The sequence below is a fragment of the Coregonus clupeaformis genome, chromosome 14 (assembly GCF_020615455.1).
Source record: "Coregonus clupeaformis isolate EN_2021a chromosome 14, ASM2061545v1, whole genome shotgun sequence".
In the NCBI taxonomy this organism is placed as follows: domain Eukaryota; kingdom Metazoa; phylum Chordata; class Actinopteri; order Salmoniformes; family Salmonidae; genus Coregonus; species Coregonus clupeaformis.
Window position 1 is genome coordinate 32,302,307 of NC_059205.1, and position 18,460 is coordinate 32,320,766.

General features: G+C 46.8%; 1 protein-coding gene across 1 annotated transcript in view; it reads right to left on the reverse strand.

The window, feature by feature from the left end:
* Positions 1–18,460, reverse strand: part of LOC121581010 (PH domain leucine-rich repeat-containing protein phosphatase 1-like) — a 96,047-nt gene that overhangs the window by 38,682 nt on the left and 38,905 nt on the right. Inside the window, exons 2-4 of the mRNA XM_041896295.1 lie at positions 8,741–8,937; positions 1,868–1,993; positions 569–717 (exon numbers count right to left, since the gene is read on the reverse strand). Coding sequence (XP_041752229.1) covers positions 569–717; positions 1,868–1,993; positions 8,741–8,937 — 472 coding nt within the window. The remainder of the gene's footprint in view (positions 1–568; positions 718–1,867; positions 1,994–8,740; positions 8,938–18,460) is intronic.

Consider the following 18,460-nt stretch of genomic DNA (forward strand, 5'->3'; position numbering starts at 1 on the left):
CTCCCTGCAGAGGCAGACAGGTCTGGGCTACCCTACTAGACTCCATTCACTCAGACCTGGACAGACAGGCCAACTCAACTAGGCCCTGTCCTGTCCTGCTGTCCTGCCCAACTCAGTCTGTTTGACCATCCCAGCTCAGGCCAGCCTTACCCTGCCCAGTTCCGCTAGGCCCTGTCCTGTCCTGCCCAACTCAGTCTGTTTGACCATCCCAGCTCAGGCCAGCCTTACCCTTGCCAGTTCCGCTAGGCCCGGTCCTAAGCAGCTCAAGTCTGCCCAACCAAAGGCCACTGACACTGCCTAGCACTATTCTGCCAAGTCCACTCCAATCTAGGCTTGTTCAGTCTAGTCTAGCCCAACCCAGCTCCAGCCCTACCTTAATTGTGACCCAGTCCAACTCTTTACTAAGCCAACTTAACCAAGCCAAACCATGCCATGCTCAGATCTGTCCAGGCAGAGCAACTTAACCAGGACAAGCCCACCCCACCCTACCCCTTCTTGAGACCCATCCCATCCCATATCATTCCTGCCCAGCCCTGAGTGCCCAATTCCCTTGGATCGTACCACCTACCTCTGTAGCTGGTGTAGACGATGGTCTGTGGGGAGGAAGTTGTGTTTCAGGTTGAGGTGGGTGAGGTCCTGGCTGTAGAAGAGGTTGGGAGGCAGCTGCTCCAGACTGCAGCAGGACAGGTCCACAGAGTTGATCCTCTGGGACACCATCTGACCCACCGGAGGAGGGGAGAGAAAGGGGAAACCTGGTGTCAAACATTATTATCTGGACTCCGCTGGGTTGTGTGTGTGACTGGGGGGGATTGTGTGTGTGTGTGCGCGGGTGTGTGTGTGTGTGTCAGGTCAAGTGTCTTAAGATTAGAAAGGCAGGAAGTCAACCGTGAGTGAGACAGGACATAACAGGCCTCCTCATGTTATCTACTGTATATTTACTGTATATCTACTGTTATCTGTCATAGCATATACTGGCCAGTCCTACACCAACTGAACACTTAGTCCAGTTCCACTATACTCTCCTTCCTATACTCTCTACTGTACTCTCCAGTTCCACTATCCTCTCCTTCCTATACTCTCTACTGTACTCTCCAGTTCCACTATCCTCTCCTTCCTATACTCTCTACTGTACTCTCCAGTTCCACTATACTCTCCTTACTATACTCTCCTTACTACTATACTCTCTACTGTACTCTCCAGTTCCACTATCCTCTCCTTCCTATACTCTCTACTGTACTCTCCAGTTCCACTATACTCTCCTTATTATACCCTCTACCAAAGTGTTTCCCAACTCCAGTCCTCAAGTACCCCCAACAGCACACCTTGTAGCCCCAGACAAACACACCTGATTCAACTCATTGAGGGCTTGATGATTAGTTGAAAAGTTGAATCAGGTGTGTTTGTCCGGGGCTTGAATAAAAATGTGTACTGATGGGGTCACTCGAGGACTGCAGATGGGAAACACTGCTCTCCTTTACTATCCTTACTGCTACATTCTCTGTCCTATACTCTCCAGTTCCACTATACTTTCCTTACTACTGTACTTTACAATACTTCCCTTACTGAACACGGTTAACTAGCTACTCTCCAGTCCTTGCCTACTGCTCGTGCCACTCTTCCTCCTCCTCCCAGTCCTAGGTTCTATTCTGAGTGTTCCCCTGGGCTTCCATGACACGCTCGTCCCTGATAATATTTATTAAATAGGTTTCCTGGCTTTGGCCTACTTCAGTTTGGATGAGAGATCAGAGGAGAGTGAGCGTTTGTGTGAGTGAGAGAGTGAGAGAGAAAGAGAAAGATAGAGAGAGAGAGCTATTGTTCCACTCCGAACTGTACTCCTCTGCACACACACAAATACACACGGACGTACCTTGGCTGCGTGTCGGTGCCAGCGCAGGTGTTCGGTGAAGCTGTCAAAGCTGACGTAGTAGGTCTGGCTCTGGGGCCCTGCTGAGCTGAACGCCAGGCAGTGGCTGTGCTTCTTCACCTCCTCCACCTGCACACACACACACACACACACACACACCGTTAGGCCAAGAGACAGAATTAACAAACACACACCTTCAGTTCACACCTCCAGGGTAAGTCACACATTCAAGATAAACAGACATTTTCATAACCATTCTTGGAAAACAAATCGCCAATTAGACACGACAACGACAACACACGCACCTCCACGGTCAGACAAACAAGATAATTGACTGAACAAATATCGATTGCATACAGAAACCACACATACCTATAGGAAAAAATAACACATACAGCATCCAGGGACTTTTTCAGTACACAAGACAGTCCTTGTTTTTAAATGGCTTCCACGTTACAGATCATGGTTCAATTTAGTGATGTCATCAGCACGAGCTACAAGGTTCAGATGTTCATATTAAATGGCCTTAGGCTGCGTAAACATAGACATACACGAACATGCATGCACATACAGTTATGAACATGCTTGCAAGCATGACTTGTGCACACACATACACACATGCACGCACGCTGCGGAGATGAATGGGAATCTAGAGATCGAGAGGTCGTGTCTTGACACGCATGACATGATGTTTGAGCTGTGGGTGTGGTGGGATGTTGGGAGTCACAGTCCTTTGTATAGCTAGCTATAGTATGAGGTAGGCATATAGAAATATCCTTTCAGGAGGGCCCTTACGGCTTATTCAATGGGCCTGTCTGTGTAACGATCCCGGCAGTCTGAGTCGGGTCCTGTCTGTGGACTAGTTGTTATGTTCGTGATCTCCAGTTTCCCGAGGGTTCTGGAACGCTCCGGGGAGCTCTCTTGATTTCCGCACCTGCATCCCATCAGCAATCTGCACACCTGGTCCTGATCATCACCCTTCTTAGGCTCTGGCCTAACATCCATTCCCTGCCGGATCGTTAGCCATGAACAGTAGGTTTACCAGAGTATCAGTCTTAGAGCCTAGCGTTAGTTTTGTTGTTTTTGCACCTTGTTGGTTTGTTGCTTACTTACCCCCGTTTTTGTTCCATCTGCAGTCACCCGTCCGGAACCTTCATCCAACCTCTGCCTGGTGGTCGGGCGGCTGCCGACCCAGGATGGGATCAACCACTGCACCCCCCAACAACTAATCAACGCCGCCCGCTCTGTTCCCTGGATTATTCAGCATCACTCTTGAACTTGTAAATAAACACTCACCTTCGTTTCAACTTACCTTGTCCTGGTCTGCTTCTGGGTTCTGGCTTAGCAACTCGTGACAGAACGATCCGGCCAGTAATGAACCCAGCGGACCTGGACTCTGTTCGCCATGCCATTACCCAGCAGGAGAAGATGTTGGGCCATCATAGCAACGGTACTACAGGAGATCGCGTTGTCAGTTCGGAACCTTTCTACCGGTCTGACGGAGGTCCAGAACCAACGCAAGTGTCCGGTGGAAGATCCACTACCGGTTTCACCCATCTCGCCTGCCGCTTCTGAAGCTGTGTCCTTCCGTGAGCCCAAAGGTTCCGACACCGGATAAATATGAGGGGGAGCTGGGAAGATGCCGTTCCTTCCTTATGCAGTGTGGATTAGTGTTCGATCTACAGCCCTACTCTTATGCCACAGACAAGGCTAGGATAGCCTTTGTGATTGAGTTGCTGCGTGGTCGAGCGCTGGAGTGGGCTTCAGCCGTTTGGGAACGACAGGATCCCTGCATGGCTTCATACCAGGGGTTCACGGCCGAGATGAGGAAGCTCTTCGACCATTCCGTCCGAGGGAGGGACGCAGCTAGGCGCCTGTTTTCGCTTCGCCAAGGAACTCGCAGCGTGGCCGACTTCGTGATCGAGTTCAAGACGTTGGCTGTGGAGAGTGGGTGGAATGAGGAGGCTCTGCAAGCGGCCTTTTACCAGGGTCTGTCGGAGCAGCTCAAGGATGAGTTGATCTCCTATCCGGAGTCTAGTGACCTGGACAGCTTGGTAGCCTTGTCTATTCGGGTGGATAATCGAGTCCGAGAGCGAAGGAGGGAGAAGCAATGGGCTCCGTCCAACCGATCAGCTTCTCAGGTTCCAGTCGGGTCGTCAAACTGCGCGGCTCGCTAAAGTTGGGAGGACTTTTAGCGAGCCAGTTTCGACCTCTCAATACCTCTGTCAGACCCCGTTTCCGGCTACCCTTATGAACAGGAATCAGAGCTTAGCGATTAACGCTTTATCGATTCAGGTGCCGATGGAAGCTTTCTAGATGCCGAGTTGGTGGAACAGCTGGGGCTTTCCAAGGAGCAATTGCCGGAAGCCATTGAAGCTACCACTCTGGACGGCAGTAGTCTGGCACGTATCACGATGAGGACTGAACCGGTTAAGATGCGGTTGTCGGGGAATCATTCTGAGATGATTTCATTCTTCATTCTGCCGTCTTCCCAGGTTCCTCTGGTCCTTGGATACCCCTGGCTGAAGGAACACAATCCCACGTTCGATTGGGTGACGGGCAAGGTAACGAGTTGGAGCCTTGATTGTCATGCTAACTGTCTCAAGACTGCCTGCCCCCATTCGGTTCCCAGTCAGGTGATTGAGGCTAAACCCCCAGATTTGTCCCTGGTTCCCGAGACATATCACGATTTGGGGGAAGTTTTCAGTAAGCAGAAGGCTCTGTCACTCCCTCCCCCACCGACCATATGATTGTGCCATCAACCTGTTCCCTGGAGCTGTCTACCCCAAGGGAAGGTTATACAGTATCTCCCGACCTGAACGTGAGGCTTTGGAGACCTACATCAAGGAGTCCCTAGCTGCTGGTCTCGTTCGTCCCTCGTCATCACCCCTGGGGGCAGGATTCTTCTTTGTGGGTAAGAAGGATGGCTCTCTTCGACCGTATTGATTATCGGGGTTGAATGACATCACGGTCAAGAACAAGTATCCCCTGCCCTTGATGAGTTCTGCCTTCGACTCCTTACAGGGTGCTACGGTGTTCACCAAGCTAGACCTACGCAATGCGTATCACATGGTCCGGATCAGAGAGGGGGACGAGTGGTTGACGGGTTTCAATACACCGATGGGTCACTTCGAGTATCAGGTGATGCCGTTTGGACTGACCAATGCTCCAGCGGTATTCCAGAGTATGGTGAACGACGTCCTGAGAGATATGATCGGTCTCTTTGTGTTTGTTTACCTGGATGACATTCTGATCTTCTCGAAGGAACCTTCCGACCACGTCCAGCATGTCCGGCAGGTTCTGCAGCGATTGTTGGAGAATCGCCTGTTCGTGAAGGCCGAGAAGTGCGAGTTTCACGCCCACACGACATCCTTTCTCGGGTACATCATCTCCAGGGGAGAGATTAGGATGGACCAGGAGAAGGTTAGAGCGGTTCTGGAATGGGCCCAGCCCGGTACGAGATTGCAGCTCCAGAGATTTTTGGGGTTTGCGAATTTCTACCGCAGATTCATCCGGGATTACAGCCGTGTGGCCGCTCCGTTAACTGCCTTGACTTCCAGTATCAGGACCTTCAAGTGGAATCCGGAGGCGGATCGAGCGTTTCTGGATTTGAAGAGGCGATTCACCAACGCACCGATTCTCTCTCAACCGGACACGGCCCGTCAGTTCGCCGTTGAAGTGGACCCGCGTCTGATGTGGGAGTTGGCGCCATCCTGTCGCAGCGATGCTCCACGGACAGTAAACTCCATCCCTGCGCCTACTACTCTCGTCGCCTTTCGCCTGCGGAGAGGAATTACGATGTGGGTAACCGGGAGCTTCTCGCGGTGAAACTTGCCTTGGAGGAGTGGCGCCACTGGTTGGAGGGGGCGGAGCAACCGTTTATTGTCTGGACTGACCACAAGAATCTTGCTTACGTGCAATCGGCTAAACGTCTCAACTCCCGGCCAGGCCAGGTGGGCGTTGTTTTTCGGACGATTCAAGTTTTCCCTGACGTTCCGACCTGGATCTAAGAACGGCAAGGCGGACGCCTTGTCCCGGATGTTCTCCAAGACGGAGGAGAGTGGGTCCAAGACCGAGACAATTCTCCCCCGGAACTGCGTCGTGGGAGCAGTTATGTGGAAGATTGAGGAGGAGGTGCTGGCGGCCCTTCGGACTCAGCCCGGTCCCGGTAACGGTCCACCCGGTCGGTTGTTTGTGCCTGAGTCGGTTCGTCCTGCTGTCCTCAAATGGTCCCACGCCAGCAAGATGGCTTGTCACCCTGGCGTGGCTCGGACAATGGCGTTTCTTCGCAGACGCTTTTTGGTGGCCTGCCATGGCCGAGGATACTCGGGGTTATGTTGCTGCCTGTCCAGTGTGTGCGCAGAATAAGAGTACCAATCGGCCCAGCTCTGGACTACTTCACCCCCCTTCCTATTCCCCGCGACCATGGTCGCATCTGGCCCTGGACTTTGTCACTGGGTTGCCCGCTTCTGAGGGGAACACGGTCGTTCTGACTATCGTGGACAGATTCAGCAAGTTCGCCCACTTTGTGCCTATTGCCAAGCTTCCCTCTGCCTCGGAGACGTCCGAGATCCTGGTTAGGGAGGTTTTCAGGGTCCACGGGTTGCCCAGTGATATCGTTTCCGACCGTGGCCCTCAGTTTACCTCTGCTGTCTGGAAGTCCTTCTGTTTGGCCATTGGAGCTACAGTCAGTCTCACATCTGGTTTTCACCCCCCAATCTAATGGTCAGGCGGAGAGAGCCAACCAGAAGATGGAATCCACGCTACGCTGTCTGGCCTCTTCCAACCCCACCTCCTGGGTCTCTCAGTTGCCTTGGGTTGAGTATGCCCACAATACTCTCCCTACATCTGCCACTGGGATGTCTCCCTTCCAGTGCCTGTATGGCTACCAACCTCCCTTGTTCCCTTCTCAGGAGAAGGAGCTCTCAGTGCCTTCTGTTCAGGTCCATATTCGCCGTTGCCACCGGACCTGGCATCGGGCCAGAAAAGCACTCCTTAGAGTTTCGGACCGGTATCAGCTCCAGGCGAATCGTCGCCGGATCCCCGCTCCCACCTACACCATCGGAGATAGGGTCTGGTTGGCCACACGGGATCTTCCTTTACGGACTGAGTCTAGGAAGTTGTTACCGAAGTTCATTGGTCCGTTTGTGGTGGAGAAGGTGATCAATCCGGTGGCAGTTCGACTCAAACTCCCGAGGACGCTCAGAGTCCATCCCACCTTTCATGTCTCCTGCCTCAAGCCTGTTTTCCTCAGTCCTCTGTTGCCTCCTCCGCCTCCTCCTCCTCCTCCTCGGATGATCGGAGGTGGTCCTGCCTACACGGTGCGTCGCATCATGGATTCCAGACGGCGGGGCCGGGGTTTCCAGTATCTCGTGGACTGGGAGGGGTATGGTCCTGAAGAGAGGAGTTGGATTCCGCGGCGACAGGTCCTAGATGCTGACCTCATCAGTGACTTCTACCGCCTCCATCCTGGCGCTCCGGGAGTCCGCCCGGTGGCGTTCGGTCGGAGGGGGGTACTGTAACGATCCCGGCAGTCTGAGTCGGGTCCTGTCTGTGGACTAGTTGTTATGTTCGTGATCTCCAGTTTCCCGAGGGTTCTGGAACGCTCCGGGGAGCTCTCTTGATTTCCGCACCTGCATCCCATCAGCAATCTGCACACCTGGTCCTGATCATCACCCTTCTTAGGCTCTGGCCTAACATCCATTCCCTGCCGGATCGTTAGCCATGAACAGTAGGTTTACCAGAGTATCAGTCTTAGAGCCTAGCGTTAGTTTTGTTGTTTTTGCACCTTGTTGGTTTGTTGCTTACTTACCCCCGTTTTGTTCCATCTGCAGTCACCCGTCCGGAACCTTCATCCAACCTCTGCCTGGTGGTCGGCGGCTGCCGACCCAGGATGGGATCAACCACTGCACCCCCAACAACTAATCAACGCCGCCCGCTCTGTTCCCTGGATTATTCAGCATCACTCTTGAACTTGTAAATAAACACTCACCTTCGTTTCAACTTACCTTGTCCTGGTCTGCTTCTGGGTTCTGGCTTAGCAACTCGTGACAGTCTGTCTTTCCCTGCTGCCGATACACAGCCATAAAGCCACAACAGTCATTAACCAAAGGCTCCGTTCCCTAACTCCCTTTTTGGGAGTGCCCCTGCATATTGACTCTGTACCGGTACATCCTGTATATAGCCTCCCTTTTATTTTACTGCTGCTCTTTAATTATTTGCTATTTTTTACTTAACACTTTTATTTTTTTTCTTAAAAAACTGCATTGTTGGTTAAGGGCTTGTAAGTAAGCATTTCACTGTAATGTCTACACCTGTTGTATTCGGCGCATGTGGCAAATACAATTTGATTAGATTTGAATGTGAAATCCCATGCCAGAAAATGTATTCGTGAGGATCCAGCCTGAACTAGGCAGAACCACGATAAGACTTTTAAATTGGAGGACAAAGTGAATAAAGGCCGAAAATCCATTTAGGGTATAGAGTACTTGATGTGGGGAAAGCAGATATGAAATAAGATGTTGGAAGATTAAACATGGATTTGCAACGATGGCTTATTGGCCCTTCACCAAGACTGTTGATTTGATTTGATATTGACTGTTGATTTATCTCTATGAAGACACACTGATGAGACGGAGTCAAGAATGAAGACAAATGGAAATGGAAAGCTGGTGATGTAACAGTAAAGGAAGGTTTGTGGATTCCACATTGGTGTCATATAATTAGAATGAACTTCGTGATTTTACTTCCTGGCATAAGTACACTCAATATGGCTGCCGGTCCAACAGTCACAGAACATTGACTTGAATGGGAATGTCTATTCTAGTCATTCCATTTCTATAGTGTCAGTAACAGCAGTCCTGTGTTTTACTGTACCTTTCCTCCGATGAGGGGCAGGATGTGCATCTTGCCCGTGTGGCTGTCTTTGACGGAGGAGACAATGAGGCAGGTGCCACACAGGATCACCTGCCGTCTGGTCCAGCGGTTGACTGGCAGCTGGAGTTTCCCTTTGCGGACGTTATACGTCCCTGACAGTTGCACGCGCTCCGAGCTCTCGATGCTGTGGGGCTTTCCTGGAACACACACAAGGAGAGGGAGAGAGAATTAGCATAGTTAGCGTCCAGCTAACTCAACACACAGAGGAGAAGGAGCGAGAGTTAGCATAGTTAGCATCCAGCTAACTCAACAAAGGGCCAGTAGCACAGAGACTTGTGTACTGGCTCAGTATCTAGAGTATCTATTAGCCCAAAGCTAATCAAGTGACATAGTAATAATGTAAAGCTATAAAGCAAATAATAATAACCATTTTGTTTATTTACATACAGTACATACAGTATATTGTCAACAAAGAGATATGAATAGTTCAATAGCGTAGCAGCCTAGCGCTCAGCACCCAGTCAAATCAATGCTGTGTTAGCATTAGCGCTAAACAGTCACAGTCAGCACAAAGACTCTGTCTGATGCCCCACTCTGTTAGCATACAGCGCTGAATAGCTTTTAGCATAGAATTCAACACAACAGTAAAATAGTCTGATTATAGATCGGATGATGCCAGGTGCTCTCCTCTAATTCAACACTAATTTGTTCTATCATTCTTTATGCCCTTCATCCATCCATCCATCTGTTAATATCCCCTGTGACGTGTTCCCTCGTTCTCTCCGTTACCCTGCCAGCACCCTGCCAAACGGCTTGTTTATCAAGTTGTTCTGTCAATCAGTCTGCCCATCTGTCTTTTCTGTCTCTCCGTCTGTCCAAAACATCCACCTGCTCTCGGTCTTGCAACACGTCCCCAAACTGGCCTGCCAACTCCCTCTCTCTCGCTCTGTCTCACATTCTTCTCTACTTGCATGTTCCTCTCTGTCTTTTCCTATCTATCCATCCATCCATCCATCCATCCATCCATCCGTCTTCTACGTCTATCTATCTGTCTGTCTGTCTCTGTACAGTATCTATGCCTACCTGTAAACTTGTTTTTGTCTTTTATTATTAAGGTCTCCACCATGTGTGCTAGGCCAAGACGCTATGTAGATGATGTAGAACAGATGTGGACTGGACACGACCCCAGGCCATAGAAAATGACTTACATATTACTGTAAACCACAGTAAATCACTCCTGTCCTCTACATCTCCCCCATCCACTCCACACTGGGTTTATGAGGGAGAGGGAACTGCTGCCGGTAGTATAGTAGGGTAGGGTAAGTACATATGTGGACAGGACACAACCCCAGGTCAGAGAGATACAGGTAGCTGCCAAAATAATGGAAACACTTGAGTAAATGAGGTATACAAAGTATATTGAAAGCAGGTGCATCCACACAGTTGTGGTTCCTGAGTTAATTAAGCAATTAACATGCCATCATGCTTAGGGCCATGTATAAAAATGTGGGGGAAGGCCATTCCTTTGGCTACCATGGCTATGCTCCCATAGGATGACAATGTCCCCATCCAGAGGGTATGAGTGGTCACTGAATGGTTTGATCAGCATGAAAACGATGTAAACCATATGCCTTGGCCGTCTCAGTCACCAGATCTCAACAAAATTGAACCCTTATGGGAGATTCTGGAGCGGCGCCTGAGACAGCGTTTTCCATAACCATCAACAAAACACCAAATGATGGAATATCTTGTGGAAGAATGTTGTCCATCGCTCCAATATAGTTTCAGACACTTGTAGAATCTATGCCAAGGTGCATTGAAGCTGTTCTGGCTCGTGGTGGCCCAACACCCTATTAAGACACTTTATGTTGGGGTTTACTTTATTTTGTCAGTTACCTGTATATCTCACATAGTACTGTAACCCACTGTAAACTACTCCATCTCTCCCATCCACTCCCAGAGAGGGATAAAGAGAAAGCTGGTGGGCTATAACTATGGGGTAAGTACTAAGTACCAGGACAAGCTCTTACAGCTTTGAATAATTCAACTCAGGTCTCTTACATGCTGACTGTTAGACTAACAAAGGAGACAGCTGTACGACACATGGCCCAGGGCTAACACTTTTAGCATCGCTTTAAAACTCCCCCAACTAGAGTTACCTACTATATTGTAGTGAGCTTACAACCTAGCGACCTCGTCAAAAGGTTTGGCTCTCTTGGCGTAATGGCTAAGGTGTAGGGTTGACAGTCGCAAGGTGCCAGGTTCAAGCCCCGGTCAGGACCAATGTTCCCTCAAAATAAAATTGCAGCTGAACGAATTTCAGGTGTGCTGAGCACAAACGTGAACATTGTGACAATTCTGTGCAACTTCCAGCGCGCGTTTACTATGAACACTGAGGCTGTACCCACTATAAGTTGCAGTTTTAACAGTGGCCATATAGGCTACTGGGGCTATTTGATCATAATGTAGGCCTACCAGTGTGGCCTACCATCAAAAACAATGGAGAAAATGCATCCCATAACATTTTAACATGGAAATAGCTGTTCTATCATTCAGCCTACAGTAACAGCCAATGTGTGGTGTTCAATGTAGGCCTACATTCCATGAGACTTTTGAAAGAAAAAAAACATGCAGGGCTTGACATTAACCTTCAGACAAGGAGGTTACCATTATTACAGGGAATCAGACAAATTATGCTACCCTCTACCTATTGGCTACTTAGCATATTCAAGCCTGTCTCAAAAATACAACACTGCCCCTTTAAGACAAAAAAAAAGCTCTTTACTTGACTCTCTTTTCAAAGATGTATAGAAATGTACACGTTTTGTGCTTTTGTACGAAGCAAACACTCCCCTATTGCTGACTAAAAATGATCTATAAATGGGCTAATAAATCACTAACTAGCAAAGGATATGAATTTGCAGCATTCACTTTGATCTCAAAACAAACGCATCTACACACGACCGCTCATGCTGTAAACACAGTCCAGTTCAAAGTAAATGGCACAGATCCATATATGCCAATGGTCTATTTGCATATAGGCCTACTACAGCTCTGATAGTTTATGCCACACCGGTCTGTGTAAAGTACGGGCTGAGTAGTGCGTGTCAATGCAATAGAATCCTACTCCGATGCGTTCTGACTACAACAAAATCTCTTGCATAGTTCGTTTTGTATGTTCCATTGAATGTGGCTAATATTGCATTGATTCGATCACAATTGCCACAGTAAAGGGAAACGTTGATAGTGTTAACAGGGAAAACTCTAGAACAATGGTCACTAACCTTTCCTGAGTCAAGATCACTTTGAGTCAAAATGCAAGCCGAGATCTACCGCTCAGATTTTCTTTTAACATGACTTAAAAAACGTAAGCATATGCAACATTAACCAATTAAAAACAGTACTGTAGCAATGAGGTTTGTGCAGTAAGCTATAGCCCCAATACATTATCACTGCAAATTGGCTTTGCTTGAATTGCTTCGCCAAATAAATGCATTGTTGTTATGGCCATTTTTTAAAATTATATAAAACAAATTGAGGTAGGCTATATGATCACACCGGTAATAGATCCGTTGTCGTATTACTTGTGAGGCACAGCTGAGTGAGCATACATTTAAATCATTTGCTTTTCATTTTACTGGGCTGATGGTGCCTGCATCTGATGGTCAATCTCAGCAGAGGGAGAGAGCAGCAGACTGAGGGTCCGCCTCTCAACATCCCTCCGCTCTCCCTTTCCTCTACTGACACTGACCAAAAAGGGAAACCCTCTTCCAGCTGATGGCAACACTCGAGTCGCACTGCATTACTTCTGCCTCATTAACAGAGAAAGTGAAATATTCCTCGATATAAAAATTTTAAAAAACAAGCCGCTAATAACAACAACGCAAGCCTATAGATACAATTTCCTACTCATTCATTACTGCAGCAGTGCTTGTAGCGCTGAGTGGAAATAGGAAGAACGCCCATTTTATGTCTTATAAAAGTGTTGAATACAAAGTGTTGACAGTGCTGAGTGAGAACTTAAACATGAACTCATCTCTTTGCTGTATTTGTTGACAGTCTCTCTCTAGTCTTGGTTTTTAAACGTTTTGAAATCTCACGGTATCAACTTTGCTGTAGCTTTCTTTAATGGCTGCTACGTTACTGCAGACACGGTCGTCTGAGCCATCCGATTGGCCAGCGGAAGGCCTATAGTGTACTTGATTTGCTCTCTGGGCCTGCCGGGATTGCAGAGTTTGTACCTTCAGACACATGAGCCCTGTGTAGCTCAGTTGGTAGAACATTGGTCAGGTCTATATGTACACCCTTCTTAGCTACAATATGTATCTGGTGCATTCAGTTTGGTCCTAAAGCAACTGTAGCGGTTATTGTGCTTGTTTCTTTGTAGTTCATGATACTGTGAAGTAGGCTTGATATTGTCAAAGATCAGGGTTGAAAAATTAATTAACTGACGAAGTGCTCATGTTCTGAAAAACAGACTCTGAGCCCAGGGCAAAGGGCTACATTTTAATATGAGCTACTGTGATCAGTATCATTACTCTGCAGTGACCTTTGCTCCATGCTTGCTTTGGCCTCATTTTCACGCTGAAATCAAATCAATAACCTACTTTGCAAATGGACATCTGCCTGGTTAAATACTGAGAATATGGTAAGGTACAATACAGTGGTGGTGTTGCAGTAGCTGACTAGCTGGGGGCTACAGGTCAGAAGTGAGAAGCTATGATAGAGCTCAGACCTCTACAGTACAACCCAGTTCATTTTCATAATTGAGTTTGCAAGTCGGATGAGAAATTGTTGGAATAGACAAATTATTCACCAGCTTTTAGCCTCAATACGTCACACTGGCAATCTCACTATATTTAGGGCTTTGTTGGAACACTTTCTCTCCCACACACACAACCCCCATCCTCACACACTCTGATTCAGTGACAGTGATAAACCTCCTCTATATGTGCCTGGATGAGGATGGACCAAAACAGGAACAAACTTTTAAAAGGGGAACAATATGGAGTGGTGCAGTAGGAAGCCCTAATGATAACAGTGGGCCTAAAACAGCCTCTGTCTGCCTGGGTGTTGGTTTGACCTGGTGGCTAGCTTTCCCTCCCCACCTAGTGACATGGACACAGTGGGAAGAGTGGGTGGGTGGGGCTCCCACATGAGCATCCTGTTTACATTGGAAGTAGACAACCTCTTGACATCACAATGATAATATGGTTATATAGTGGTCACTTTTAGTCTTATGCTGGAATCAAACCCACAAGCCTGGTGGTGCAAGAACCATGCTCCAACCAACCAACTGAGTCATCGGAACAAGGACAACTGCTTCACAAGGACTGTATGTTGCATTTGTTGCCCCAGGCCAGGAGCCTATTAAACTTAAACGTTGGGGATGGAAGCAATGCGGAGGATAGGGTTTGGGTCAAAAGGACACAATGGTCTTGGTTAGTTGTGTATGTATGTGTGTTTGGAGAAGGAAGTGCTTTCTGTACCCTTGAGTGCCATAAATACAGGGACCTTTGAAATTTTGGACCCTTTTTTTGTAAATTTGACTGGTGGATTCAAATAAAGTATTTAAAATGTGTGTGTGTGTGTTTACTTTAGGGTGTTGGTTACCTAGAGGTTTCTCAAGATTGCTTTCTTCCCCTTCCCCAAGATCAGGAAAGGTCTCGGTTTCCCCTCTCCAAGCCAACACACACACCCATATGCGCAAAGAGGAACTGACTTCCAAGACCCATGGCCAAACCCTACCTTGAATGACACAAAGCCAAATCCTGACTGGTGATGCTATTTTTGGATGCACTGCAGAATCCAATGTATAAGGCCACCATGTCGGTCGGAAGATATGAGGATATCCGGCTGTCATGTGCCTTTTACTGAGGAGTGGCTTCCGTCTGGCCACTCTACCATAAAGGCCTGATTGTTGGAGTGCTGCAGAGATGGTTGTCCTTCTGGAAGGTTCTCCCATCTCCACAGACGAACTGAGGCAATGGAAAGATGTGGGGTGATGAAAGAGAGCCATGCCACCACCACTCAGAGCAGCCAGGGCCAGAAGAGGAAGAGGTGCCAGCTCTGACCAAGCACAAAGGATAGAATAGTCAGCTGCTGGTGTTCTCAGTTCAACACACCCGTCTGCAAAGAGCACAGTCACATGCTTGTGGTTTGTAACAAATGCATGGACTAAGACAGCATCAGTAAGCATGACACACACACACGCACACTTTGATCCTTTTAGTGTTTATGTTTTCTAAATTCACAATTGTTAGTGTTGTCGTTTATATTGATGATGAACTTTGGATTTTAAAATACATTTTTTGAAATATTATAAAATATGCTTAAGGTGATTTTTTTTTGTTCTTCACACTAAAATGTTGAATGTGAAACTTTGATTGTATGATTGATTGTAAGAAAAATATGCTAATATTTTCAATAGTCGTTTCTGAATTTTCATAATATGTTATCATTGAAATGTGTATCAAACTGTTGAAGAGCGACTAAAAACATTTCAAACAATAAAAGAATGATTGAAAGGTCCAAATCATCACTCAAAATAATGATGTTCCACAAAATTGATAATATTTTAGACCCATATAAATAAAACACAGATATTACATTATCGCGTCATTTTGACCCGGCATATGCATTCTTGGGGCGTCATGTTTACTATGCATCCTAGGGTTAATAGAGTGTAAGGCCCTCCCCCATGTGATAACCAGGCCACTTCCATAACCACCTCTCCTCCTCGCTACACACGTGTAATCAGGCTGACCCCCTAATGAAACAAGACACTGCAGCACACATACACCTCTACCACTGGGCCTGGGCACGCCGTATTACACACTGGGTGCGAATGAGAATGAGCCCACTTACTTACAATGCAATAAATGCTATGGTTCTGTGGACTGGCACAGATGAGACAGATGTATGGGTCGTAGCATAGAGGAGGGTTTGTGTTCAGGCTATAACTGGCTCCTACTGCCTGGTCTTGGCTGTCTCTCACATCTGGTTGCATCCCAAATGGCACCCTATTTCCTATATAGTGCACTACTTTTGACCAGAGCCCTATGGGCCATGGTCAAAAGTAGTGCACTATCTTGGGAATAGGGTGCCATTTCAGACGCAGCCTCTGTCTAGTCTCCTGTATGACATTGTTATGTTCTGAGGTGTTGTATCAAGGCCTTCCTTACTACTGAGGAGCTGTAGAGACACATCACTGTCAAATAGTGTTAAAAATAACACATACTGTAGTGCGTCCTTCAGAGGCTTGTTATTATTATCAAATGATGTTTGATGACTGTTGTTTTCTGCCACTGACAGTGAAAAGGAGTAATGAGATATTGAAGAAAGGAAGAAAGAAAGAGGAAGTGAGTAAGAGCTACCACATAGGGGGAGCGAGAGAGAGATCGTGGGAAGAGAGAGACAGGGGCAGAGACAGAGGGAAAGAAAGAGAGAAGGAAAGAGAAAGAAAGAAATCAAGTTGTTCCTGTGGCCTGTAAATTAGCTGTCCTCCTGTAGGGGCACACACACGCACACGATGTGGCACCAGACCTGCCTGAGGGTGAGTGTGTGTGTATGTGTTGCCTGTCATCTCTTTATCTTCTGTCTTTCTCCGTATAAACCCAAATCCTTGCTTTCCCCAGCTGGCAAAACTGGTTGCAATGACGTCTTTACAGACAGATTTCAACCAATTGTAATGGTGTCATATTAAACAGCTGTTGTAATAATGTCGAATCAACCAGCTTTACTCCCTGGATTCACTCTCCCTCTCCCCCTCAATTCAATTCAATGGGCATTATTGGCATGGAAACATACGGTACGTTTACATCGCCAAAGCAAGTGAAATAGACAATAAACAAAAGGGAAATAAACAAGGGAAGTAAACAATCAGAAATGAAGAGTAAACATTTCACTCACAAAAGATTTAAAAGAATATAGATATTTCAAATGTTATATTATTGCCTATGTACAGTGCTGTAACGGTGCAAATAGCTGAAGTAAATCTCTCTCTAGTGCTTCTAGGCCCAAGGTAACAGGAAGAGGCTAATTTGAGTATGCTCGAAGGTAGGTGACACACACAAACAGACATGGGCGCATAGCGGTAGTGACGGTGAGGACCATACAAGGTGACAGCTGCTAGGGACAATTAGTGCGCGGGCCAAGGCAGTGCTATTATCCCCTCCTCCCATCTGCCAGCCTGGCGCAACATGTTACAACCTTCCAACAATCATGGGACAACCTTCAGGGCTTTCTACCATACCACACTGTGTGTCTGCCTTCAGGACTATCTATGGTACTGTGTGTGTGTATTTTTTACTATATAGCTATGCAAGTATGTAAGCAACAGGGTCGTAACTAGTTATCACAGCCACAAAGTCAGAAGGCCGGCCTACTCGACCAATCAGAGGAGGGAGTGTGTTGACATGTATGGCAGTTTACGGTATATACGTTTGAGGACCAATTTCTTTTATCTAGTGATGCATAAATGATTTGGTTATTTATTAGCTGTAATAAAACCAACAGTTCAAAATGTAAATTGATAATCAGATGTCTTATTCAAACTCAGCTTGCAAGCTTATCATGATGTTTGCTCTAAATGTTTTTAAAATGGCATATTGACACATATTGATTGTAGTTTACATCTTAAATCAGCCAAGTTCAACATTTTTAATTTCTCTGAAACTGTACGTTTTACTTGTGGCTTTTGAAAATATAAGGCTGCGTTTTATATTTTCAAAAGCCTCAAGTGAAACGTACAGTTTCAGAGAAATTAAAAATGTTGAACTGATTTAAGACGTAAACTTCAACCCTGTTTGGCACTATAGTATTGTTATACTTATTTAAAATCTTGCAATGAGAAAACATGTTTTAATTGTAATTGGGCTGCCTGAGTAAACGTAGCCTTAGACTTTGACCAACAGTAGGCTGATGATATACTTTTAAATATTTACCTTAAAACCAGGAAAGCAGATTCCGTGGGTGATTTTCTTATAGCCTTGCAGTCCACCTTTTTGGTATTTTGTACCAAATCAAATCAAAATCAAATAGTTATTTATCATGCGCCGAATACAACTGGTGTAGACTTTACAGTGAAATGCTTGCTTACGAACCTATCCAAATGATGCAGAGTAAAAAAAAATATATATAAAAAAAATTGTTTAACTAACACGAGAGGAATAAAATAAAATACACAAGAATGGAGCTACATACAGGGACCAGTACCAGTTAAATGTGCAGAGATACAAGTTACTTGAGGTAGATTTATACAGGAAGGCAGGGTAAAGTGACTAGGCATCCAGATAGATAATAATACGAGTAAAATAAAGAACAGAGTAGCAGCAGCAAATTATGAGTGTAAAAGTGTGTGTGTGAGTGTGCCTGTGCGTACACTACATGACCAAAAGTATGTGGACCTCTGCTCATCGAACATCTCATTCCAAAATCATGGGCATTAATATGGAGTTGGTCCCCCCTTTGCTGCTATAACAGCCTCCACTCTTCTGGGAAGGCTTTCCACTAGACGTTGGAGCTTTGCTGCGGGGACTTGCTTCCATTCAGCCACAAGAGCATTAGTGAGCTCGGGCACTGATACTGGGCAATTAGGCCTGGCTCGCAGTCAGCGTTCCAATTCATCCCAAAGGTGTTCGATATGGTTGAGGTCAGGGCTCTGTGCAGGCCAGTCAAGTTCTTCCACACCGATCTCGACAAACCATTTCTGTATGGACC